The sequence below is a fragment of the Megascapheus bottae genome, chromosome 9 (genome assembly GCF_031878675.1).
Source record: "Megascapheus bottae isolate mThoBot1 chromosome 9, mThoBot2.hap1, whole genome shotgun sequence".
Taxonomy (NCBI): domain Eukaryota; kingdom Metazoa; phylum Chordata; class Mammalia; order Rodentia; family Geomyidae; genus Megascapheus; species Megascapheus bottae.
Genome location: NC_143517.1, coordinates 53,740,685 through 53,767,928, shown reverse-complemented (window position 1 = coordinate 53,767,928; position 27,244 = coordinate 53,740,685). Strand labels below are relative to the sequence as shown.

The following is a 27,244-nucleotide window of genomic DNA, read 5'->3' as shown; positions in this document are numbered from 1 at the left end:
CTGCCCGGCGCCTGAAATGGGTGACACCTGGCTGGACTTCCGGAAACGCAGGGTCCCGCCCTGCCGGTGAGGAAGGCAGGACCATGTCGAGTTTCTCCAAGGCCCACCAGGTGAGCTTGGGGCCTTGTTTTCGGGGGAACACCGTTGCTGGTGGATGGGGAATACATTGTTTCAGAGATGGGGGTCTGCGGAGGGCAGAATCAGAAAGGTTATTTGCGGTCAACCAGGCTAGACATGCGACTGAACCGGTCAGACCCCGCCAACGTTTGCAAAGTGGTCAGGGATTTTTTTTTTTTTTTAACCAGTAGACTATCTCAAAGGACTTACTGTTGGTCTACATTAAAGAAGAAACGAGGGTTTGCTTGAAGGTTATCTTAAAAAAAAAAATTGAACAGCCGGAAGAGCGTATTCTAAGGATTTACGAAGCAGTGAAGAGTAGGAGTTGGTTTTGGATTTGGTAGTTCAACATGACTTGGCCCAGGGCCACCTCAAGTATACGTCCTGCAGCCTTGTGTGTCCCCTGGGACAAGGCAAATACAGGAAGTGAGAGCTAACACTTAAAATATGTTACAGTCCTTTCACATTGTGGCCATGCATTTGTAATTTTTTTTTTATTTTTTTATTTTTCCAGTCCTGGCCTTGTGCTCAGGGCCTGAGCACTGTCATTGGGCTTTTTTCAAGACGAATGGTCTGCCACTTGCACCACAGTGTCACTTTTTTTTTTTTTAATGTGTGCATGCTAGGCAAGCACTCTACCACTAGGCCAAACTCCCAGCCCTGCATTTGTATTTTTTATGGAAGAAGTTTTTTTGTTTGTTTGTTTTCAGTAAAAGTAACGAATTTAGTACTAATAAGAGCATTCAGTCCAGATCTTTATAGGTTGGTTTTTTGTTGTTGTTTTTTTACATTTCAGATAAATACTAAATATAAATACAGTGTCCTATGTTTGAAGCAACCTAAAGATATGTAATTAAAAGGTAATTTAAAAGTCAAATACGTTCAATTTCGGCCAAACTTTCTTGCCCACATGATTTTATTTAACTCTCCCCTAGAACTCAGTTCCTGAATTGTCTTCAGGAACACTGACCTACTCTCAGTATAAAACTAAATGTACATATGATGGACTATACATCTAAATTTTTGTATTCTTTTTTGTTTTCAAGCAATGGGCCACTTTTTCTCGGATGTGGTATCTTTTAGATGGGAAGATGCAGCCTCCTGGCAAACTTGCTGCCGTGGCATCAGTAAAACTTCAGGGATTGCATAAACCCATGTACCATCAACTGAGTAAGTACATTACACTTGTCATTGGCATCTATAGTTTTTCAACCTCTGATAGAATCTTTTTTATTGTTTTATTGGGTTTTTTTTTTTTTTTTTGCCAGTCCTGGGCTTGAGCTCAGGGCCTGAGCACTGTCCTTGGACTTTCTCAAGGCTAGAGCTCTACCACTTGAGCCTCAGCACCACTTCTGGCTTTTTTCTATGTGTGTGGTACCTAGGAATCGAACCCGGGTCTTCATGCATGCTAGGCAAGCACTTTAACCACTAGGCCAAACTCCCGGCCCTTTATTGGGTTTTATTATGACATTTTCACACATGTGCAAATTAATAATAAATTGAACATGCTTTTTTTTTTTTACACATAGTACACATTATTTCATGGATGTGAATAGAGCCTTTGAAAATAAATCATGTTATCTTTTCTAAAAACTCCTTTCCCAGTATGTGGAAAGCTACCTAGGTATAGTTCACTGTTTCAAATGAACAGATTTGTCCTTTTTGTATCTTTTTCTAAAACAGAAGAGTTTGTTTTTAATCTGGAAGAGTAAGGAGTTCAACTTAACCTTAGGTAATGAGGTACTTCATTACCAGGTCCCATGTCAGTTCTTAATCTTCAACTCCCTTTTCCTTTCAATAGCATTTGCTTCCACTGATTTGTGTTTTGGCCTTCCTTTTTATTTAGAGATATACTAAACATACAAAGGTATGCATGTGTCTGTGTATAGAGTTGAATAGTAACTAATGACAATGATTATTATTAAGCATAGCCAGTTCTTGTTATTCCCAGGAGTCATGTTCTATAATGTCATCATGAACACTGGATTAAGGAACAGTGAACCACTGCTTCTAAGGGAAATGCAGGATTAAATTCCTTTAAGCCTCTGGTTGCTACATTTTCATCAGTCAGTCAGTACCTAACCTTACTGGTATGGGTTTCAGTTTAAAGAAATTGAGTGGGTGGAGGGTCGGGGAGAGAAAGAGAGAGAAATCTGATTCTCTAATATTTAACTCTTGGCCAGCACACATTTTTGTCCTAAGGTGTACCACAATTTCCTTGGACCTAGGAACATTATACAGCCCTGTAATACCAGAGTTAGGGAATATTTTAAAGCAAGGGCCATTTGAATGTTTATAAGATCCTTTGTTGGGCCATACAAAATTATCAATAGAGGCAGAAGGCCTTGGGAAGTTGAGAAGGAGTGTATGTGTCTATTACATACCAGAGGATTTTGAAGCTCACACCCATTATAAACAATTGGAAATATGACACAGAATAGACCAAAAATGAAAGGTGAAGCAAGGAAGTAGAGTCACAGTCCACTGGAGGGTGATTGATAGCCACACTCCCTGCTTTTCCTCCACAAGGTAGCTCGCAAGGCTTTCCGTGGAAATGCTAATGATATAAAATTTGAGGGAAAATAGAACTGTAATAGTCACCTAATTTCCATCTCCAAGTAGAGCAGTTACCATCTGTCCTTTCAATTACACACCAGTATACACATATCTTACCGCTCACTAAGTACTAATGAATATGGACTCTGCTGTGGACACCTGTCAGAACATCTGTTCCAATAATAGAAACCAGGTTTATTGTGAAAATTTACTTTTTAAAGACTATGTTCATTTTTTAGTCTCAGTATATTGAATATGTAACTTACATCAGCAGAACTGCTCATGGCCACAAGATGTCACCACAATCAAGTTTTCAATTGAATTGGGCCACATTCCGCAGCTTGAAAACAATTTCCATATCTCTTCATACATTGTTTTTTGGTTTGTTTGTTTTGTCAGACCTGGAGCTTGAACTCAGGGCCTGAATACTGTCCCTGAGCTTCTTTTGCTCAAGGCTTGCACTCTACTATTTGAGCCAGTCTTTTCTGTTTATGTGATACTGAGGAATCAAACCTAGGGTATCGTGCATGCTAGACAAACACTCTGGTTTTTTTTAAGAGTTTATTTCTACATTTATTAGTTTACCAAACTTATAATTGCTGAAACTGTTTATTTGAAAATTCGTCTACAATTTCTCAGGAAAATATTATTACAAATGGTTATACTTGTAGGCATGCCTGTAAAACTTGGCCAATAATGTATCAGCATGCAGCGTGTGTGTGTGTGTGTGTGTGTGTGTGTGTGTGTGTGTGTGTGTGTGTGTGTGTTTGGGTATATATGTGTGTGTGTGTGTGTGTTTGGGTATATATGTATGTGTGTGTGTATTTGAACCTTATTTGTCAAAGGACCTTGGTAAAGTGTTATAGAAAGAAAATCAATTAACTGTCCATTTAGAAGGGTTTTTGTTCTCTTATTTTTTCATTATCTGTGTGTGTGTGATACTAAGGATTAAACTCCAGGCCTCACACATGTCAAGCAAGCTCTTTGCCACTGATGTTCACCCCTAATTCCTACAAAGCTTATTTTTGTGGAAAATGTGGATGAATATGCAAATGATAGGAAATTAGAAAAAGAATTAAAGAATTCTTTTATGCTTTATTAAGTGAAGTAAGCCAGACTCAAAGGAACACAGGCTCAATGGTTTCCCTCATTTGTCATAATTAGTATAGTAGAGGTTTACAATAGGGCAAAACCTAGATACATAAGGCCATATAGGATGAGGCTAAATGAAAGGACCTCCAGGATATAGAAACAAAACCATATAATGAGTGATTGTTATTCTTAATGTACTATGTTATCTCTTATCTCTTTTGCTGTCCCTTAGTTTTTCTCATATTGTTACAGTATCTTACCTTGTTATCTGGTATATTGTATATATGTTTATTTGTGTATTTGAAGTAGAATAGGGAAGGGGGAAAGACAAGATGGGAGTGATAGGGTAGGGAAATGGGGACAAAAAACATGAGAAAGGGTATCAATGTTTATGAAGTAATTCACTTTCTATCTAGTGAATATAATGTAACCCTTCTATTAATTACAATTAAAAATTTTATAAGTTTATTTAAAAAAAAGAGTTCTTTTTATGCTTTTGATTAAAACTGTCCTAAATTTGAAACTTCGAATGTTTCTTAATGTGTTTAATTTTTCTAACTGATAAGTCAAAAGAAAGCAAGTGCTAATTTGTGGATTATGACTTGCTCTTCAAGAGGGCTTCACTTCTAATAGATTTGCTCCAGGGGAGCTTTTCCCTAATGTTATATTATCTAATATAATTGTCCTCGCCTGCATGGAATGTAATAAAAGTTACAGTTCCTAAAGGGTAATGCTACTCATGAGAACATATCGTAATTCAGAAAAGTTCAGATTTATGGTCTGATCCATTATTCTGCCTTATAGTTTGTATATGCCTCTTATAAAGTTGCCTAACTAGAGTAGCTATCTTACTGTTTAGTTAAGTTGTGTCCATTTGAAATCATGATTGTCAGATTGTTTTAACTTTGCAGTGTAAACTGCATGTTTATCTTGCCCCTTTTTCCTAGGGTTTCATTCAATAAAACACTGATGGAGATTTTTTTTTTTTGCTTCAGGTTGTATCTATAATACTTAACTCTTTTTTGAAGTAAATATTTGAAAATTGGCATTAAGTTATATCACAATAAATCTTTACCCTCAGATTTTATGATAACCTACATGTCACTGTCTCAGTTAGGTAGGGATGCCAAAAATAATAGTGAAGTAGATATTTGAATATCTGTCCTTCCAAAATTTGGAAATGAGAATAAAGGCCAAAGCCAAGCTTAGTTATCACTCATTTGGAATAGCTATTTTTCAAACATTTCTGACATCAAATCTTTTGAGTATCTAAAAGCAATACTGCACTATTTGAAGGAATGAGACGACCCCCGGCTCCTCTCCCCATGTTACCTTCTAAGGACTCTTAAGACTTTAAATAAAGAACTTCTAAGGAGGAGCTTGACTCTGAGGGGAATGAAAAGATACAATACAGACCAGGAGAAAGCCAACAAAAAACTTATATCTAGAATGTGTAAAGATGTCTGTTGAAATTTAGCGGGGGAAAATCCCCACAATCTAATTAGGAAATGGGAAAAATGCATTAGGAGATGTCTGACATAAGACAGAGAAATGCCAATTTACGTCACAGTGAAATTTCACCAGAATAGCTGAAATAAAAAAAATAGTGGCAGTGAATGCTGATGAGAAGGCAGAGAACTGGAGTCTTCATCTCATGCAGTAGAAATGTAAAATGATACAGACACTGGAAAAGAGGAGAGCAGTTTCCCATAAAACTAAACATGAGTTTACCATATAGCATCGCAGTTGCACTCTTAGAAATCTATTCCAAAAAAATGAAAACTTAATGGAAAAACACTATGCCAATTCATAATGCTCCCATTCTTTATTTCCCTAATTTTACCTGCTACTGGCACCTTGTATATTTACTTATTTGATTGGTTCTTTATTGCCCAACAGCCTCCATAAAGAACAAAGAATCAAGTGATATTCCTTACTATATTCCCTGCAGCAAGATGAATATTTGACACTAATAAGTTTAATAATGACTGGGATATTCATTAGTGAAAAAGAATTATCGGATTTGGGGAGAATTTGAGACTTCTACCAGATTTAACACAGGTATCTCAAAAATCTTCCTACATAAGGAATCTCAGTATTATCTCAGAAAGAGTGTAATGTGAACAACAGGAATAATTTTAACACTTTTGCTATGAGTAGTGTTACAGTACTAGCCATTATATACTACTCTTATTATATAAGGCAGGAGTAGGGAACATCAGGCCTTTATATAGCCCTCAAAATCCTCTCCTGAAGCATTTTCCTGTGATCTCCTTGTGATACACATGCACACAAATTCTCATGCATTTCTGGTGATTTCCCATGTTGCATGCGTACATGCTCCCATGCAAGCGTGCACATATGTGTCCTTGAGGTTGTCTTTTTGTTCTTCCGCGTCAAGCCCTGTACAGCCTACCCTTTATATAGCACATCAAGCCTTACAACTGTTGGTGGAAATCATTTGCTTTTTGAAAGGACAAACACAATGTGTCTCATTGCTACCTGGACCCGTCTGTCATTTGATCATTTTATATAGCCCTAAAAGATGTAAATACCTAAATGGCCTTTCACAGAAAAAGGCTTCCCATCCAAAAGGGATTTAACTTTAAGTAGAAAATAACATCATACAATTGCCTTGCTAAAATAAAGCATTCTAATCCAAAGATAAATTTACTTGTATTTGTAGAATTAAGGTGCTGATTTTTTATTTTATTTTATTTTTGGCCAGTCCTGGGCTTGGGCACAAAGCATGAGCACTGTCCTTGGACTTTCTCAATGCTAGAGCTCTACCACTTGAGCCTTAGCACCACTTCCAGCTTTTTTCTATGTATGTAGGACCGAGGAATCGAACCCCAGTCTTCGTGCATGCTAAGCAAGCACTCCACCACTAGGCCAAACTCCCAGCCCTGATTTTTATATTGGAAAAATCCAGTCAGTAGGTATGTTGAAACTTGATGCTCCAATATATGGATACAAATAAAGCTATATCATGCAGGCATTCCTAGTGAAATTAAATACCCTAGAATAACACATCTAGGAAAAGCAAGTGGAGTTCCCCTAAAGGAACTTGATTAAAGGGGAAAAAAAATTTACCCTTTCTAATATCTCAGAAAGGATTGGTACATGAGATGTGGTAAAGTACAGAGTGGTCAGTTAACCTAGACATACTGTGTTAGGAAGGACATCTGAGTCAGTGCCATCTGATGACAGTGTCACCACTTCTTGCCATCCCGGCTATAGTGAAAGGGTAGAACTTGTTTTTTAAGTCATTGGTGTTGGGTTCCAAATTTTTACATTTGCCACTTACAAGCCATGCAATCTGAGATGAGAAATTTAACCTTGGACTTATTTTTGCTCATTAAAATATAAAAGTGGAGTGAAGGTAGATGAAGGAGCCTCAGGCTGAGATCTAAGAATCATGGGTAGGAAAGTCCATGAGACTCTTTACTTCCAGTTAACTACCTCCCTACCCACCCGCATTAAAAAAAAAAAAAAAAAAAAAAAAAAAAAGGCCAGAAATGGAGATGTGGCCTCAGCAGTAAAGCGCTAGCTCAAGCAAAAGAAACTCAGGTTGTGTGAGTGTGCCTCGAGTGTGTGTGCACACACACATGTGTGTCCTAAAAAGTAGAGGTTAGAGATAGAGAAAGCAGGCTAATAAGGCAGTTGTAAGTAGAGCCGAGCACTGGTGGCTTATACTTGTGATCCTAGCTACACAGGAGGTTGGATCTCAGGACCAAGACCTGAAGCCAGCTTGCACAGAAAAGTCCTTGAGACTACATCTCCAAAACCAGTGGCTCAGTAGTTGATTGCAGTGAGAATTCCAGTATAAGTGATGAGAAATGCCTCAGTTATTACCATGCATCTGGAGGATATGGAGTCAATGTTACTTTCTACTCTCCCAGGCAATTTTGAGGGAGAAAAACTGTGAGTCCTTCCTTATGGAAGTAGATGAACCAAACCCCTAAAGAGCAGAACTGAGATCTGCTAGCAATCCACCTGCCTTAGGAACCCACCAGGTATCACTTTTAGGAATCTTTGCCATTTCTTTTTCCAAATATTAGAAGATTCCTTTAGAGTCTTAGTGACAGCAAGCTTTGAGATCTTTCCTTCAAACCACCATGTTCTCTGTCTTTTAGTGATGAAAATCCACTTCCTTGTCCATGTAGAATATGGTCTGTCTCTGAACATTTTGCTGTTTGAGTTCAATGTGCATGAAATTTTACTATGTAATCTTCAGAGTTTATATACTGTACTTAGGCATACTTCTTATCTTCAGCAGCATTTGTTTTTAAATACACTTCTAGAATCCTTTGAAGTTTTTCCTTTTCATAAAATAGACATTTAGTAAACATTTCAGATTGCCCGATTTTTGTCATGAGTAGTAATTTACAAGAAAAACTCCTTGCCGATTTTTAAAGTTTGTTCTTAAAGGAATGGTCACAGGGCCGGGAGTTTGGCCTCGTGGTAGAGTGCTTGCCTAGCATGCACGGAGACCCAGGTTCGATTCCTCGGTACCCCACATACATAGCAAAAAGCTGGAAGTTGTGCTGAGGCTCAAGTGGTAGAGTGCTAGCCTTGAGAAAGTCCAAGAACAGTGCTCAAGCCCTGAGCTCAGGCCCAGGACTGGCAAAAAAAAAAAAAAAAAGGAACGGTCACAAGCACACTTAGCAATATTTTTCTGGAGGAAATTAGTACAGTGCACTTAATTTTTGAGGTCATGTGTTCCGTCAAATATGTTTATAATCATAGTGGAGAATGACAGTTAAAAGTTCATTAAATATGGCTGGAAAAAGCCTTTAGCAGTTGTTAAACAAGCATAAAGCTGTAAATGTTCCATTGTTCTCTTACTTTAAAGAAAATAATAATCAACTATAATGTATAGCATTTGTTTTCAATTTGCCTATTGGAAAACCATGCTTTCTTTTACATCTGTACACATAATGTTTCTATTTTTTCCATTGTTTATAAAGGAAAATTTCTATCAGATTTTTCAGAGTACTAATGTATAACCATTTTGGTAGAGTGAATTATTAGTGTAAAGAATGGAGTATAATAATCATTTGCCTCTAAAAGATGTATTGTTGTTATTGGCATCTTTATTAAATTTCTTATAGCTTCCTATGTTGGAATTTTCCAAATTGCCAGCCAACTTTTTCTATGCTTAGGTATTGTATTTTTAAAAAGTATAACTATTCAAGGATTGCATTATACTATGACTTGCTTTTTCTTTCTCCAATATATTGTTTGCAGGTTGATAACTTTATAAATAACAAAGACTACTTCTCAAATTTTTTTAAATTTTTATTTATTCATTTATTTATTTGGTGGATCATGGGGATTGAACTGTGGCCTGGGTGCTATCCCGGAGCTCTTGAGCTCAAGGCTACCACTCTACCCCTTAGCCACAGCCCCACTTCTGTTTTCTAGTGATTAATTGGAGATACAGAATTTCACATTCTTTAGTGCTGAGCTGGCTTTAAGCTGTGATCCTCAGATCTCAGCCTCCTGAATATCTAGGATTATAGGTATGAGCTACCATACCCAGCTTTTTTTTTTTAATCAAGTGCTTTATTTCTTTTTAAATCTAGGTGACTGTGGGGATCATGTTGTCATAATGAACACAAGACATATTGCATTTTCTGGAAATAAATGGGAACAAAAAGTATATTCCTCTCATACTGGGTAAGAAAATCATGTTGTCAAGGAAAGTAGACACTGAAAATGTTTGGATTTTAAAACACAGTTGCTCTTATTTACAAGGTAAAAAGTTATTTTTCAGATACTGCCATTTAAGAAAGTACTGGTTTTACCCGCATCACATGTATAATTTACTCAAGCAAACCAAACTCCAAACTCTGCCATACTACCTGGCCGTATTTGTTTATCTAAAAAAAGTTAGTAAATCCATTTGTGTATCTCTTCCTCTTGTGTGTGTAGTATTCCTTTATGTATCTTCCACACTGCTGGCTTAGTGGTCAGAAATGGCTTTAGAAGAAAGAAAGAAAGAAAAAGAAAGAAAGGAAGAAAGAAAGAAAGAAAGAAAGGAAGGAAGGAAGGAAGGAAGGAAGGAAGGAGGGAAGGAAGGAAGGAAGGAAGGAAGGGGGAGGGAGGGAGAGAAGGAAGGAAGGAAGGAAGGAAGGAAGGAAGGAAGGAAGGAAGGAAGGAAGGAAGGAAGGAAGGAAAAGGGCTTTAGTTTGTGTTGATGATGGAAGATCTCTCTTGATTTTGAAGGATGATTTAGGGTTGGAGGCCTGACTCACTTGGTAGACCATAAGCCAGTGAGTGAGAATGGCAGGTACCAAGTTCAGGTTCCAGTCTCGGACTGTATTTTAATAATAAAATAAAGGATAAAGGATTGCCTTGTTGAATGTATTGAACTCTCCTTGCTCTTGAGGTGTCTTTCCCCCCCCCCCCCCTCCAGTCCTGGGGCTTGACCTCAGGGCTTGAGCACTGTCCTTAGGCTTTCCTCAAGGCTAGCGCTCTACCAGTGAGCCACAGCACCACCGACCTCAACTCAAACCCAGGTCTTTATGCATTCTAGGCAAGTACTCTACCTCTAGGCCAAACTCCTGACCCTGCTTTCATGGTTTCTATGAGGTATCTACCATTGTTCTGATACAGTTTGTCTTTATAAATAATCGTTAAGAACTCTCCCCCAATGTTGGTTTATTTGGGTAGAACTGGAGTTGGATCTTGGCCTTACACTTAATAAGCATGGACTGTACTGCGTGATTTGAAAAAAAAAAAAAAAAGCAACCTGGTTTTGTTGTTAAGGGCTCATGTTTTTCTGTAGAAACAGCCTTGGACTATGATTGGTCTGCTGGTGCCTCCTGTTTAGCTGAGAAGATAGGATAAAACACCATGCTCACTAACTTCTTTGCCTGGTCTGGAACTAGAATCCTCCAGATCACCACCTCTTGAGTAGCTGGGATTATAGACATGCATTGCCACACCCAGCCTCTCTTAAACTCTGATTTTTTTTATTTGCACAGTAATGAGATTCCCTGCTTTTCATGTTATTTTCTATGAATATTTTAGCCATTATTAATCTACTGTTATATTTTTTGCTTGCTATAAATTTTCCTTATGGTGCTTTTTCGTCTTTGTATAATTAGTTCTTCATTTTCCTTTGCAATTTCTTCTGACTTAGAATCTCAAAATCTTTGTTTTTGTGAATGCTCACTTCTAATTTTTTTAAAAGTTACATGAGTTGGAGGTTAATGTTAGCATCTCACTCTTTGCCATCTAAAAATATTGGCATGATTTAGAAATATGGCTTACTCTTAGTTGTAGCTACAGAATATTTCATCATCTTTAGACTGGGGACAGGATGCTGGTGTATTTGTGCATCCTCAGTACCCAAACAATAGACATTCAGTAAGTGTTCATTAATTTCAAGAACCCACAGCTAGTATTTTAAATCGATTTACCCCACTCTGTCCAGGATATCTCATAGCGGAGGGGAAAAATGTAGTTATTTTTCAGTAGTAAAAATCAATGAGTATTCCATTACTCAAATCATTCCCAACTCAGAATTCCACATTAGCTTTCCAGATACTCAGGAAGAAATCCAAGCTCCAAAAATATAGCATAAGTGGCATTTTGCCTTAGAATTTGCCATCCCAGTATTTAAATTTTTTTTAATTATCTTTTTTTTTTTTTAGCATAAAAGGTAGTTTTCCCATGCAGAGAAGAGAGAAATAGAAGCCTAGTTGGCTATTTCATTTTCTAAAACAAATTCCATGGAAGTCAAATCAGTTTGAAAACAAACCATCCTTCTCAGCAAATCTCTAAATTTTATTTCTTATATTTTATTCCTAAAATTTGATGCCTTTAGTCATTTTTAGAATGTTTTTAAATTCTCTTGGATGAAATCACATTTATGTAACCTTAAATTTTTCTTGCATTTCTACTTTTTTCCATTCCCTAAAATTTTGAAACTTTTCTCAGGACAAAAAAATCCTTACATCTGTGTATATCAATGTGTTTTGGTTTTCACAAATGTTTTCTTATTTGATTCATACAGCATTGTGAAGTAAATTAGCAGGTATTGTTTTGCTTGTTTTGAGTAAAATCATGTATAGAAAGATAAAACAAAGTTTCTCCTATTATACTGGGAAAACCACTTGCAAAATATAGTTTTTAGACCTGGATCTAAGACACCCATGGTACTAAGCTTACTTCAGTACTGTGTACTATCCCATTTTATCCATGTTTTAAAATAAAATTTTATATGAACACAGGAAATATTTTATTATTTGAGCAAAATCTAAAGTAGTAATCTTTTAGGAGCCATTAAAAGAAATAGGAGTTAGGTGCTATTGGCTCAGGCCTATAATCCTAGTTACTCGAAAAGCTGAGATCTGAAGATTAGAGTTCAAAGCCAATCAAGGCAGACAAATCCAAGAGATTTATCTCTAATCAGCTAGCTAAATCTGAAGCAAAGTTATGATTCAAATAGTAGAATGCCAATCTGGAACAAAATTGGTGCCTGTGCAAGACCCTGAGTTCAAGCCCCAATACACATACACAGACATACACACCTATACGCACACCCCAACGGAAGAAAAAAATCAGAATCATTATCTGTTTGGAACGTGAGCTTGACTTCAGAATCAAATGGCATGCCACTTTTCTAGATCTAAGCCTTTCTAGGCCTTCCCTTCCACCGTTTGTAATTTGAATATTTCAAATTGTAAATGTTTCAAATTTAATATTTTGTGACCATGATATATTTGAGTCATTGCTATTTTATCGATCAAGAAGTAATAAGCTACCTATGTGAAACGAATGAATGAATGACTAAAAATGCAAACAATAATAGAATTATACCAAGAAAGTTAAAAGTACTTATGAGGTAGTTGCTCATTTTAGGAGGTAGCCTTTCCATAAGTGTGGATTACTACTTAATTCATTAATAATTATCTTAGTTCAGAAACAAGTGTTTATTAAAAAGAATGATCGGTTTAAGTTACAATACCATAGCCTATGCCCAGATTAATTATCTTTGCTTCTTTTAACAGATACCCCGGTGGATTTAGACAAGTAACAGCCGCTCAGCTTCACCAACGGGATCCAGTGGCTGTAAGTCTACTGAGTTTTTATTTGCTATCTGGGGAAGACGGGTTTAGGCTCTGGTTTTTAAATAATCTTTCTTTTCTAATGTAATTGCCATTCAGTGTAATAAAAGCTTCACTTTAAGTATGTCTCACAAGCTTTGATAAGTATTAGTCTCATCATTCAGTTCTATGTGTGTTTTCAAATTACTCTATTATGCTATACATTTAATCGAAGAATTCTTGTGCTTTCCTTTGGGATTTCTTAACGTCTGTAAATTATGTAGAATATGATTAACTTACTCTTAATACCTTGGAGAAGAGATAGAGACAAATGTATGTGTTTATATCTATGTGACTATGTATATATGTATATATATAAATAAACATGCTAAGTAAGTTTTATCAGTATTTGATTATTATCACGTTAGTTTATTATTATTACAATCTTGGTTTTCATTTTATATATTCTGAAAATTGAGTCAGATTAATTTTACAATTTTGATCTTTCCTGAAGAATAAGTCAAGCATAATGTATACTAACCTTCTTTATCTTTATAACAAGTCTGTTTTTTCCTAATACAGACTACATCAGCCACTTTCTGATATGTATTTGCCTTTGTCATTTTCTGTTGTGTAGACCTTATGGACTCTTTACATTACTCTTTTCCCAATTTACATACTTTCTCTGATCAAGGTTTTATTCTAGTTTTTTGTTTTCGTTTTCATAATACTGAAACAAGGTTTTGAGCTCCAGGATTCCCACTCCCACTTGGCTTTTCTGATCACACTAGTTTGAGCCCTTAGGTCTCAGCCTCCTGAGCTCCTGTGAATTGTGTCTTTATTCTGGCTCTTTTGATATGCAGAAACTTTAATTTGATGTAGTCCTTTTCCTTTTTGTGTGTGTTGGGAGGGAAGGGAGGTTGTATGTGCCTGCATGCATCTGTGTGTAAGTGCCAGTCTTGGGGCTTGAAGTCATGGCCTGAGCATTGTCCTGGTTCCTGAGTCTTTTGCTTAAGGCCAGCGCTCTACCATGTGAGCCATAACTGCATTTCTGGTGTTGAGTAGTTAGTTGCAGATAAGAGTCTCATGGACTTTACTATGTGGGCTGGCTTTGAACTGTGATCCTCAGACCTCAGCCTCCTGAGTACCTAGGATTATAGGAGTGAATCACTGGCACCTAGCTGCAGTCCTATTTGTTTTTTGTTTTTTTAATTCCTGTGTTTACTTTCTGGGCAGTCCTACTCAGAAAATATGCCTATGTATTTCTAAATCTTCCTTTTGTTTTCTTGTAGTAGTTTAGGTTTCATTACTATTGATTTTATTTATATCGATTTTCAGAAGTGGGTTCAGAAAATAGGATTCAATGTTGCTTTCTAGCTAGTATTTTTAGACTATTACAGGTTATTGTAATCTTTCTAACAATATGATTTACAAAACATATATTGAAAATTATAGCAAAGAATGCTGGCAATATATACTATAACTATTACAATGAATTGTACTTTTAATACTTTACAAATATTTAGGGAGTTTGTAAAATTCATTTCTATTTTTACTCATAAAATTTAACTGTACACTAGGAGGCACCATAGTCCAACTTTTTAACATAAAGAATTGATGACAGTGTTAGAATTTGATGGCCCTTGCAGGAAATATTTCAAATGTTGAAATGAATTATAACTTTGAGGTAGGTACAGAAAATATTTCAGTTAAATGTATTTTATTATTATCTCATTAAAAGATCTTACTATTTTAGAAAACTTAACTTTGACTTTAATTTTGGGAAAAAACTATCTTTTTAAGGAAGGGGTCAGTTGTTTTATTTCTAGTTGTGTTTGGAATAGTCAAGTGTGTCTACAGACGTAATTTGCTAATTTAGTACTTGGTTTATCTGACTTATTGTAGAATTTTCTTATTGTAGACATCTGATTATAAGGGTAGGCTTGGCATAAAATACATAGACTTAATATTTAGGTAATAACTTTCTTTAATATTTTTAAATATTATAACTAGACAGAAAAACTTTAATTTTAGTGTAGTTTTCCTGCACTGTTAACTCCTTATACCTAATACAATTCCTTTATGCGAAATAAATGGCACATGTCCTGTAATAAGGCTCTATGAAGAAGGTCTTTCACATTAATTCACACATACTTGTCCTGTCTTTTTTACTTTCTGGATTTCCTGAAGTCTTTATCCTTGATGTATATCAACTAGATTATGTGTACATGATACTACACATGTTTTTCCTTTATCATTTCCTCCTTGTTAGTATGTGACATTTTTATATTTTCTCACTTTCACTACTTTGAGTACGATGTTTGCATTTTAATTGAACACATTTTTTAAATGTCAACATAGTAATTCAGATAAATACTACATTTTCTAAGGTCATGAAAAATAAGTTCCATGTATCCAATCAATAGAATTTACTTACTATGAGGATGCGTTTAAGAGGATCAAGTAAACAGTCCCTAGATCAGTGCTGTCCAATAGAAATGTCCAATGGAAATCTTCTTTCTGTCCTACCAGCTGTGATAGCCTGTAGCCACTTGGCTTTCAGCTACTTGAAATGTGGTATATGTGACAGTAGCAAGTGAATTCTAAGTCTCTACAACATAGATTCTATACAGAACTCACACAGAAAATATATGTGATGTCATTATCTTTTATCTGTCCTAAGATATATACTGATTTAATAAGTGAGTAAAAGAGATAGGAACCTCTACAATGGAGTCCTGTTAATACGTTTTCTTTTAGTGGTTTGACTCTAGTATACGTCAGATTATCTTGTGGAATTTTTTGTGCAAGTGATATAAATCTACTTAATACTTCAAAAGTCTCAGTACTTTCATGAAGAACCGACAGTATATCTGTATATATTATATACCCGGAAGACCTCCCCCACCCCGGGAGATGTGGGACACAGGGGAAAACTGAGGCCTTGACCAATTGTACATGGAATTATGTTCAGCAATACATAGAACCATAAAAGAAATAAGTCATGGAAAAGTTAAATTACCACTTTGTGAATGGATAGAGAAGGGAAAAGGGCATTGGCATCTGTGTAAGTTACAGAGAGTGGATTGCATATATGGGGTACCTGTTTCTGGGGGTGCAATGCTTGCTTTGAGTTCCAACACCTACATTTATTAGGTACAGAAAACTAAGGAAATTTTTTATCTTAACTAAATCCTTTTCCTTATCTGCTAAATGAGTAGATACAATGGCTGCTTCCCCACATCATAAGAAACATTTCAAAATGTTGACTAATACTTACCAATGTTCACATGGTAAGTTTTCCTACAGTGTCAGCCATGACTGCTGTTGTAGGCTTGTGTCTTACAGAGTATGTTTCATAGCTGTAGTTAGTCTTAATTTATAAATTGAAAACCTGCCAACCAGGAAGAAACAAGTTGAAAGCACCCTAAATTCTGCTGTGTATGACAGATCATTTGAACCACAGTTTCTTGCATAAAGCTAGAGAATTTCTTATGCGGCTATTTAAAAGTAGCACAAAGGTAAATTGTTTTAAGTTTTTGTTGTCTTTTCTTTTTAAATGAAAAAAAACTATGTAATACTTTACAGTCTAAAAAATGATAATATACAAGCATATATTCCTTTTGTGTCAACTTTCACATATTTCTCTTTCTGACATTCATGCTAAACCACAGTAAGGAATTTTTGTCAGCTTATCTAGTTGTTTACTTTCTTTATATCCCAAGTCAACTTTTTCTTACTAAGTGTATTTGTTTTTCAGATTGTAAAACTGGCTATTTATGGCATGCTGCCAAAAAACCTTCATAGGAAAACAATGATGCAAAGGCTACATCTTTTCCCAGATGAGGTGGGTCCATAATCATTAGTAAAAAGATGCCTTTACTAATGTTCCAGTAGACATTTTCTCTTCCTTACATATTGCTAGGCTTATCCCAAATTCTGTTGTATTTTATATTTTTAAATATACTCATATAAAGCATGCACATATATAAAATGATAAGTCATTCTGTTTTAAGCCATAAAACAGGCCATCATTAGACTAACAAGAATCTTCAAGTGCTTTCCATTTTATTATCTGCTGTCTTTTTAACTAGGAACTCTTTCTTGAGAAAAGGGGCAATGTTATTATGGGTTTTATACACTTGCACAGGTCATTTCACTTTCCACATTGATAATAATAGTAAAATAACAGACAAACTCATAAATAAAGACTCAAACTGTGAGCCAGTTCGAGATTATTTTATCACAAACCCAAGATCATCCCCTCTTGGTATGTGACATCATCTGCCACTTGCTATTGAAACACTGAAAATTCAAAATAAACCATATAGCTTCTACCAAAAAAAAAAAAACCCTGTATTTTATCATAAGCAAACAATTGGGAAAATCCAAATATAAGGAGACTCTAAAGCATAATAGGCCTAATCTTTTCTAAATGCTAATTGTATAAAAAGAAGGCAAAGGAACTCTTCATACTAAAGGACTGTGTCATCCTTGACCGAACTGTGAGTGTTTTAAAGTTATATAAAAGATGCCAATTTTGCGAAGTTGGATGTTATTTTTTTATTAGATGAAAAATTATTTTATTGGTGTTCACTTTGTAAAGCATACACTTGTAACATAGATGTATAGACTATATTTATATATAGGAGATACCTGTTGAAATTTTTAGGGTTGATAGCCGGGCACAGTGGCTCATGCCTATAATCCTAACTACTCAGGATGCTGAGATGTGAGGATCATGGTTCAAAGCCAGCCTGGGCACTAAAAAGTCCATGAGACTCTTTATCTCCAATTAACCACTAGAAAACTAGAAGTAGCGCTGTGACTCAAGGGATAGGGCAGTATCCTTGAGCTGAATTGCTCAGGGACAGTGCCCAGGCCCAAAGCTCAAGCCCTATGACCAAAAAAAAAAAAAAAAAAAAAAATTAGGGTTGAATAATTTGCAGGTTACTGTCAAATCAGTTCATCCAGAAAGAGTATACTAATAAACAAAACCAGTAAACAGACATGTCATGTTAACCACTGGGAATTTAGGTATTCACTGTGATCTCACTATATTCTGATGAGTAGTCTCTGTAGTCTCACAGCTCTTCTACAGATTTTAGAATTTGTACGAAAAGTTGTAAATGCAGCACATTGTGGTGATACCTACCTATAGTCCCAACATAGGCAGAGAATAATGAGTTCAAGGCCAGCTAGGACACATAGTGAATTCTAGGCTAGCCTGATAGACATAGTAACACCCTGTCATTAAGAGAAAAAAAAAATGCTACATAAACAGTAATAACAAAGCAAGCAATGGCTAAGCCCTTACACTAATTCTTTTTCTCTGCTTGATCATCTTAGGCTACGCCTCCCTTTGTGAAGAACTTTTAGCATCACTAAATTCATTCAGTTAACATTTCTGGGCACCTTTTCTGCGTACAGACTAAAGGAGGGTTTTTCGTTCTGTGTAATGCCTAATCATATCAGTTGTAAATTCCTCTTAATGGTAAGGAAGTCTGGAAAAGTCATGTCTGTCAGAATGCCATTGATTGGCACACATTTATCAGCCACCATGTGACCCTGTGGTCCCCACAGAGTGAGCAGCTCTGGGAACTGTCTTTACAAATGATCTCGGGCTTTTGCTGATGGCTTCCAAAATTTTGAACTGTGAAAGAGTCATTCATTTTCATAAATACAAAGCTATCACATATTCCCTTTCTGTAAGTAAATCTTGTCACTTTCATGTCACATATCATCTCTGCTGGTTCTGAATCTGCAGCTTTACATGGTTATTTAAATGCCCAGTGGAAGTGATAGGAGGGAACTATAAACAGATTTAGAATAGTTCTCAATACAATCTACTACCAGCCCTATCTCTTTGTTTTGTATAGATTGATAACAACCCAGTCTGTGCACAGTTTACATGATCCATTTCTAGGAGCTGCCAGCAGCATGACAGGCAAATGGAAAGGCAGTGGCCCGGGGTGCACGAGTCCTGGGGAAGATGTGCACACTCACCAGGAGAAAAAGTGAGACAGTGAGCCAGCAGCACCTGATTACAGCCAAAAAAGGGAATAAGCAATTTTTTGAGTTTGTTGTTGTTGCTTGTTTGTTTGTTTGTTTATATTTCTGAGGCAGGGTCTTACCACTTACTATATGGTCTTGAACTCACTTTCTTCCTACCCCAACCTCCCCAAGGCTAGTTTTAAAGGCATGTTCTACCATATTTGGCTCTATAAATAGGGTTTTTGTTTTTCTTTTACAGTGTATTGCTATAATGGTATTACTTAGATTGCTGGTCAACTGTTTTAAAAGTTTATACAAATTAAAGCTGGTATTTGCTCATTCTATGCATACTTTTATCCTTTTTTTAATGTTTTATTAATAGTGATGTACAGAGCAGTTACTTTCACTTATTTTTAGTTCCTAAGTGTTAATAATTCATTCCTGAACGATATAGTAAAGACACTAAGTCTTATATTTGTTTAATACAGGATATTCCAGAGGATATTCTTAAGAATTTAGTGGAAGAGCTTCCTCAGCCACGGAAAGTGCCTAGACGACTGGATGAGTATACACAGGAGGAAATAGATGCTTTCCCCAGACTGTGGTCTCCGTAAGTGTCCTTTCTCTTGTTTTTGTTCATCTTTAAAGTGGAATTCAATATTCCCTGATACAGGAAGAAGGAATTCATTACTGCAGACATGCTGACATAAATGAGTTTATATTCCTTTCCTGTGACACCTTTTTCTAAAGACTAGAGCTATCAAAGATGCCTTTAAATCTGTAACACTCACAGTTATAGATCATGACTATTCTCAAATGTACTCTAAAGCAGTTTAACCAAAGCATTATGTCTCTAACAAGCATCCATCCACAACAGATTATCATTCTTAGGAAAACCAAAATGTGTGATCAAAATGCTTACTTCAATAAGCAATTGCTGCTTCATTTTTAAAAACTGATTAGATCACTGAATATCTTTGTTATATATGAATAGAAGTAGAATGAGTTTTTTCTATGGTGATTTTAAAGGAGACTTTTGAGGAAACTTAGAACTACTTGGTGTGCTTTTTAGAGATTTCCCTGGGAATGGATTTTCCTACCCTTTTTACTCTGCATTTCTGTATAGCAGGAATATGCATTAGCATTAAACAGCAGGCTTCTCTTTATGGTTTATTAAAGTTATGGTCTTTCCATTTAAGTAGTCACACAATAACATATGTTAGCTGCCAATGCCAAAATAATAAAGTAGATATGCATTTTCTGAAATTTAAGGATGTATCATGGTATAGGAATACTAGTCATTTAAAATAAATCTTTCAAAATCTTCTTCTCCCCACATAATAGAGCTGACATCAAATCAAGTTAGTCTGTTACAACATGAAAAACATGTGATAGTCATTGGGCCTAACCAAATCTTGTCTAAGGAATAGAAGCCTTTTATTTCAGTCTGTCCCAGACAAGTTTCTACATTGATGAGAAAGCTTTCTACCTGAGCTTCAGATACAGTAGCCACTGGCCACAAGTGGTTACGGAACACTAGCCCTGCACCCACTTTGACTAAGAACTAATAAATCCAAATTTCAATAGCCACATGTGGCAAAACATTGCCTTACTGGCCTAGCATTTTAGTTGTTTCTGCTTCCTAGTGTTCTTCTCATAAGTGCTAGGTACACAGTGCCATACAGTGCACTGAAAAGGAGAGTGCTTATGCAAGCTTGCTTTTATACAAATATATAAAATCTGCTGGAAGATGAACCTACATAAAATATGCCTTTGTTCCACCCAAAATAGCTAAGCCAAGAGTGCAATCTTCCTTTGGAATGTAGTTGCTGGAATTTATTCAAGACAGACCTGATAGTGAATGTGCAAAGACTTGACTGAAAAAGATGTCCCTGGCTTGCTCCACAAGCAAATAGACATCCAAGTAGCCTGCTTTGATTTTTTTAACTGGTTTATAAAATAATTGGGACTACTGTATTTCTAACTTTTGGTAAAATATTAGCTATTCTGTTATAGGTTAAGAGCTTTTAGACGGCAATAATAATTGTCAGGTTAAGCTTTGTACCCAGCAGATAACAAAATTGTTTTATTTAATTTTTAATTAAAAACAGCTATTATTGGGATTTTATATAAACAATTGCAAATCACTTACAGAGGTTATATTCTGTTCAACATATTAGGTTTGCTTTTCCTAACTAAAAATGCTTCATTACTTTTTAAAATAATCGTAGAAGATAAAGAAGGAAACTAATATCTATGACAAGCCATATATTTTTAAAAAACTAAAAGCCATTTTCCCATATAGGTGATATTGGCTGTTATTTCACTTCTTAAATTACTTTATATATGTAATTATATATGTAATTTGATGTCTTCTACACAAGTACATAACCTTATGAGACAATAGTAATGGAGCTATGTTTTACATTTCTTGGTGGAATAGATAGATGTGTTTGCCTTATACAAGAGGTGATCATAGGGTTTGCCCTTAGAATTTTTCTTTCCTAAGAAAGGGGAAAAAGAAAAAAAGCAGGGCCAGGAGTTTGTCCTAGTGGTAGAGTGTTTGCCTAGCATGCACGAAGACCTGGGTTTGATTCCTCAGTACTACATACATAGAAAAAGCTAGAAATGGTGCTGTGGCTCAGGTAGTAGAACGCTAGCCTAAGAAAGCTCAAGGACAGTGCCAAGGTCCTGAGTTCAAGTCCTAGGGCTGACAAAAAAAAAAAAGAAAAGGTTGTAGTACTCTGCTTTCTTTGTGGGTCACGTGCCTGAGATTATAGCTTTCAGACAGATAGCTTACTTCAACAGTATCAAAAAATATTTTATAATGACTGCAGTTTTGCCAGCACATCACAAAACCAAATCATGGAAGTTACAGTGCTGTGATTGTAATGGAATTTTTTTTTTCGTGTAGACTAATTTTTTTTTAATTTGGATCATATAAAACTTTTTATTTTCAAGTTTTACAAAATTCTGTACCAGAGCTTCTCAGGGAAAACAAACAAACTAAAAGGTAGTTGGGAAATCTCAACTTGAATTGATATACATTGTAATTCCTTACTTGTGAATGGAGAGTTTTCAAACAAAACTTTCATCTTTTAGAGGAACTCAGTGTTAGCATCAATGAATGCTTAAAAACAGAGATTTATGATGAATATCTTATCTTCCTGGGGCCTACTCTTAATAGAATATTCTATGAGAAATGTACACAGTGAACAGAGGTGGAGGGGTGGTGAGGGTAAGAAAGAATGATGTCTTTCTGGGAAAGTCATCTGGGAATGTCTTTTCAAAGAAATGGATTAGATTTGTAGGGTTTACATGTGTACAGGAACTGAACATTTCTGGTGCTAAGAAGAGTAGCCTGGACTTTTGTTGGCAAGCATCTTATTCAATGAGCTTGTACTAAGCCACTCTTAAAGAGAATGAGGACTTAAGCCAGGCAGGCACAATGGCTCACACTTGTAATCCTAGATACTCAAGAAGCTGAGATCTGAGAATCAAGGTTCAAAGCCAGCCGGGGCACAAAAGTACCTGAGATTCTTAGAAAATGGGAAGTGGGGCTTGGGCAGTAGCCTTGAGCTGAAGAGCTCAGGGACAATGCCCAGGCCAAGTTCAAGCCCCATGACCCAGAAAAAGAGAGGGAGGGAGGGCAGGAGGGAAGGAGAGAGAAAGAGAAAATAAGGACTTAAGCCCAGTGCATACCCTCTGACCTAACCACTATTACTCCAAACAAAGAAAAAAAATCTTCTGTTTTACTTAAAGTAATATTAAGAAAAAGTCACCTATGTCTGTGTAAAATACACTTTAAATCAGAAACTTAAAGTCACTCAAGAAATTTTTCTTTTCTTTGTTCTGAATCTGCTCAAGAGCAGAGATCTGCCCAGCTGTAAGATTTTCCATAATCCTATGCTGGTCTGGTCATGTGGCATTCTTCCCCATGAGATCGAGCTTAATTTGCTCCCCTTCACAGTCAAAAGTTATTAGCTGGACTTGGAGAGCAGGCTACTTTCCAGCTTCCATCCATTTCAACCAGTTCATATTGGCAAAAACCATAGACCTCAGTATTTCCAGGACTGAATTTTGCTCGGATTAGGCATTCTACATTGTAGGATTCTTTTGGATAGGAGCAGATCAGGACTGGACTGGCTGTTCAAAAAAGCAATCTGTTTAAATGACAAAACCCAGACCTTGTACAGGCCCTGTGTTTTATAGACTCTGACTTTAACAAGTATTCATTGAATGTAATGGCAATACCATTTTATTGTAATTAAAGGGACAAAAGTCATAATTTGTTCTAAAATGTTCAGTCTTGATTTTTTAAGGCATTTTTTTAAAAAGCACATCCTACTTAGGCTCCCAAGTACTGAGGTTGTAGGTGTGAACCACAGGGGCTATCCCCTTTTCTGCTAATGTCTTACTTAGGTCTCCCTCTCTAAGTGGAAAGGAATATACTGGACAAATATGTTATACGTGCGCCAGCTTCTGCTTCATTGACAGAACGAGATAGAAGCATATTTAGTGTAAGCCTGACTTGCCTCCGGGGAGCCTCCTGAATCCAGGGAGTATTGATTGTCTTCTGTGTGAAAGCACACCATTGGTTATGTGAGCATCGCAAGTGTGCAGTGTATTGGCCATGGAACTTCCCAGTCCCTTCCAAGACCAAATTGATCATCTCACAGAGCTCCCAGTTACTTGTCAGAAAAAAGAAAGGAAAGGGGAGGCCTGGAGTTTGGCCTAGTGGTAGCGTGCTTGCGTAGCATGCACGAAGACCCGGGTTAAATTCCTCGGTACCACATACATAGAAGAAAGCCGGAAATGGTGCTGAGGCTCAAGTGGTAGAGCTCTAACCTTGAGGAAAGTGCAAGGACAGTGCTCAGGCCCTGAGCTCAAGCCCAGGACTGGCAAAAAAAAAAAAAAAAAGAAAGAAAGAAAGAAAGGAAAGGGGGAATTTGTAAATCCACTCGACTCCCTCACTGTGTGTGTGTCCTTAGACATGCAGCCTTAATTTATGAGAGTGAAGTGGTGTTTTAAAAAATGACTTTCTCAGGGCCAGGAGTGCGGCCTAGTAGTAGAGTGCTTGCCTAGCATGCACAAAGCCTACACAGAAAAGACCAGAAGTGGTGCTGTGGCTCAAGTGGTAGAGTGCTAGCCTTGAGCAATAGAAGCTTAGGGACTGGCAAAAAAAAAAAAAGTTTCTCATGAAGTGGTTGTGAGTAAAATGTCTCCCAGCAGTTCTTATCATTTGTGCCTCCTACTAGTTCATTCAGCATGTGTTATGAACAAGAGAGAGCCAGTGTGGTTGCAAAATCTCAGATAGAAGTATACATGAGTTTCTTCCATGGCCTTAGATAAAGGTGGCCTGTGAGGGTTAGAAAGGAAAAGTCATAAAGAGCTTGCCAGAAGATAGTGCTTTCAGGTGGTATCTGGAAGGTTAGTCAAGTTTGTCAGGCAGAAAAAAGATTCAAGTCTTACCAAGCAGAGAAGATCTCAAGCACCAAGTCCTGCAGTGTGACAGTTTTTGTTTTTTCTTTTTTTTTTTCAGTGTGACAGTTTTATCGAGCATCGGGGGCAATACAGAGGGACCAGGGAGGTTAAGAACAATGACCCAGAAAGGCTAGCCAGGGCCTGTAACAGATGATGGTGTGTTTTATTCTGAAACATGTCCACTTTGCCCAAGAGCAGACCATGGTCAGGTGTTAAGCAGGGTAATGTGATACAAAGAAGAGAGATGGGAGAGAAAGGATTAATGTTACACACCAATGTGCCCCCACTTCACTCAATTTTCCTGAAACTACAGACCCTAATGTCTACCAGCTTATCATCTACTCAAAAATAGTCTTCTGATTCCCATCCAGAAAAAATAACTTTGCCATCTTCAGTGTTCTTGAAGCTGGAAATTAGTAGTTGTCTTTGAATAGTTGTCTTTCTGTAGCACCTGCCTCTGTCTCTTCCTCTTCTCTCTCCCTCTTCTCTCTCCCTTCCCAGTCACCTCTCCCCAGTGTGTTATTCCTCTTTCAAAATCCTGAACCCAGCCTTTCTTCTCACTTCTCATTCTGCCAGGGCAAACTGGCCCTTCTCATCCTCCAAAATTATTTTGAACTAAATGGGGCCATTGTTTGCCCCCCTTTTCCCAAGGTCAATATCTACACACCTAAAAAGTGGCACCCTTCACCCACCTTTCCAGTTCTGAATTCCACCAGAACAATGGTACGTCATCCTGTGGACTCAACAACTACCTTTGATGGAGAGACAGCTAGAGACTGTGACTAGACACAGTTTCCTCCAGTGGAGTTACCGAAGCTGCTTATAGAACCATATGTCATATTTCTTTCCAATTGCACCACCACCTCCCTTTGTTCAGGAAGGGGGGGGTGGGAGAAGAAATGGCTTCTTCGCATGCGTGGGTCACTTCACCAGGGTCTGCAGTGTCTGCACAGTCACATGGCAGGCATTGCATGGGTGGTCTGGGGCCGCTGGGAAGGATCACATCATGTTGTTTCCTAGACCCTGTTTTCAGCTTTTACATTCAGAAAGACATCGTATAAACACGGGGACAAACTTCTCTTCATGTTGTCCTGGATGGCTGATGTGGCAAAGACTTTCTGGCTTGTTTCCTGGGTCAGGGCCTGTGCTTGTCAGTTTAACACTAAACAATTTCAAGTTGCAATATACTATTTAGGTCATCTGATCTGGGTTATCTGGTATCACGTGAGTATTCAATTTGAGAAAAAAATAGCAGACTGGAAATGTTTTCTCAAGCTAGATGTCAGAGTCTATCTCCTTTCTGAAGGACCTCTAAACTATCAAATATTTTGACAACTGTTTCAAAATTATCTGTTCATGTTATATGTTACCGTCCTCCTGTAGAAAACTCCTTGAAAACCTAATGGCAACAATACACTATTGAAAGATAACAGCACACTTTACTTTTGTACATTTTATATAATTCCTTTTTCTTTTTGCTATGATTCTGCTCATCATTTGATCTTTAGCATGTATCTGGAAATACTCTATTTACTAAGGGAAATGATTTGTAGTTATGATAACCCTATAAAAACATAAATATGGGAAAAACAACTATATGTATGTAAAAAGACAAAATACCTGTGGTATATGTGTGTATATATATATGTCATGTATTCATACATATGCGTACATATATATCACAATGAAAATATTTTTTTGGTGCCAGTCCTGGGCTTGAGTTCAGGGCCTGAGCATAGTCCTTGGACTTTCTCAAGGCTAGAGCTCTACCACTTGAGCCTCAGCACCACTTCTGGCTTTTTTCTATGTATGTGGTACTGAGGAATCGAACCCCGGTCTTCGTGCATGCTAGGCAAAGCACTCTACCACTAGGCCAAACTCCCATCCCCACAATGAAAATTTACAACTGAGTGTACACCTGTAATCTCAGCATTCAACAGGCTGAGGCAAGAGGATATGAATTCAAAGCCAGCCTTGGCTGTCCCAATCTCAAAAGATAAATGAATAAAATAAAATTTAACACAGGGAGATTGCTTATTCAAAATTTGTATTTATAAAGTCAATGTATATTTTATATGGCTTTCAAATTCTTTTTTTTATTGTAATTAATAAAAGGGTTACATGATATTTGCCAGATAGAAGGTGCATTAATTCACATACATTGATACCCTTTCACATATCTTGGTAGCTTTCAAATTCTTAAGATCATAATAGTCCTTTCTGTGAGAAGAGCTTTATGAAAATTGAACTTACTAAAATATGAAAAACAGTGGGTACCATATTTATATTTTCTAAAGGTATATAGAATTATTACTTAACTCTTCTTTGATTTGAATGTTTTTACCAAATATTTACATGCACTATTCATAGATATTTCTCAGTGAAGAGTTATTTTTGCCTTCAATAGGACAAAAAATCTTGTCCTCAGCCAAGAGAAAGTGAAATCATGATTCCTGAAAACTTAAGTATTACTTTTATCTTCCAGACCTGAAGATTACCGTTTGTAAAAATTTTGTGAGGTGATGAAGCTGCTTCCTGAAGTTTGTCTGCCTTTGGGACAAGGATGAAACGACTACTTCTGTGCCCAGCAAGGCTCCGGCAGGAAATTGTAATAAAATACTTTATTTTATGTAACCTGAGCTCAAAGTCATAAATAATGATAATGAAATTGCCGAGTTGGTTAACTATTTATTGCCACATTTCATGTCTGTAGCTCGCAGATATCAGTTGCCAAAGTGCCCATCACTGTGGGTCTTTCTCAAGTTCTGCATCCCTGTTCTTATGCCCAGTGAGCAAGCCTCCCCTCTGTTTCCTTTTTTTGGCTACTTTACCTACTCTCCCTTCCCGCTGAGCTCATCTTTCCAATTTAGCATTGTAACCTTTAAAGTATTTGCAAAGTGCTGTCATTGATTTCTGTGTTCTAGATAGCCAGTCCAGTTCTC

At 36.8% G+C, this 27,244-nt stretch overlaps 1 protein-coding gene across 1 annotated transcript; it reads left to right on the top strand.

The window, feature by feature from the left end:
* The first annotated feature begins 16 nt into the window (after nt 1-16).
* On the top strand, nt 17-27,244 carry Mrpl13 (mitochondrial ribosomal protein L13). The gene is made up of 7 exons (XM_090339327.1): nt 17-110; nt 1,164-1,287; nt 9,354-9,447; nt 12,789-12,849; nt 16,585-16,671; nt 19,307-19,428; nt 26,788-27,244. The coding sequence occupies exons 1-7, from the start codon at nt 84-86 to the stop codon at nt 26,807-26,809; spliced, it is 537 nt and encodes a 178-aa protein (XP_090195453.1). The 5' UTR covers nt 17-83; the 3' UTR covers nt 26,810-27,244.

Excerpts from the sequence above, each read along its gene's own strand:
- Mrpl13 (XM_090339327.1), top strand. The coding sequence starts at position 84 with ATGTCGAGTTTCTCCAAGGCCCACCAG. Across the intron at positions 1,288-9,353 it reads ACCCATGTACCATCAACTGA|GTGACTGTGGGGATCATGTT; the intron begins GTAAGTACATTA and ends TTTTAAATCTAG. Across the intron at positions 19,429-26,787 it reads TTCCCCAGACTGTGGTCTCC|ACCTGAAGATTACCGTTTGT; the intron begins GTAAGTGTCCTT and ends TTTATCTTCCAG.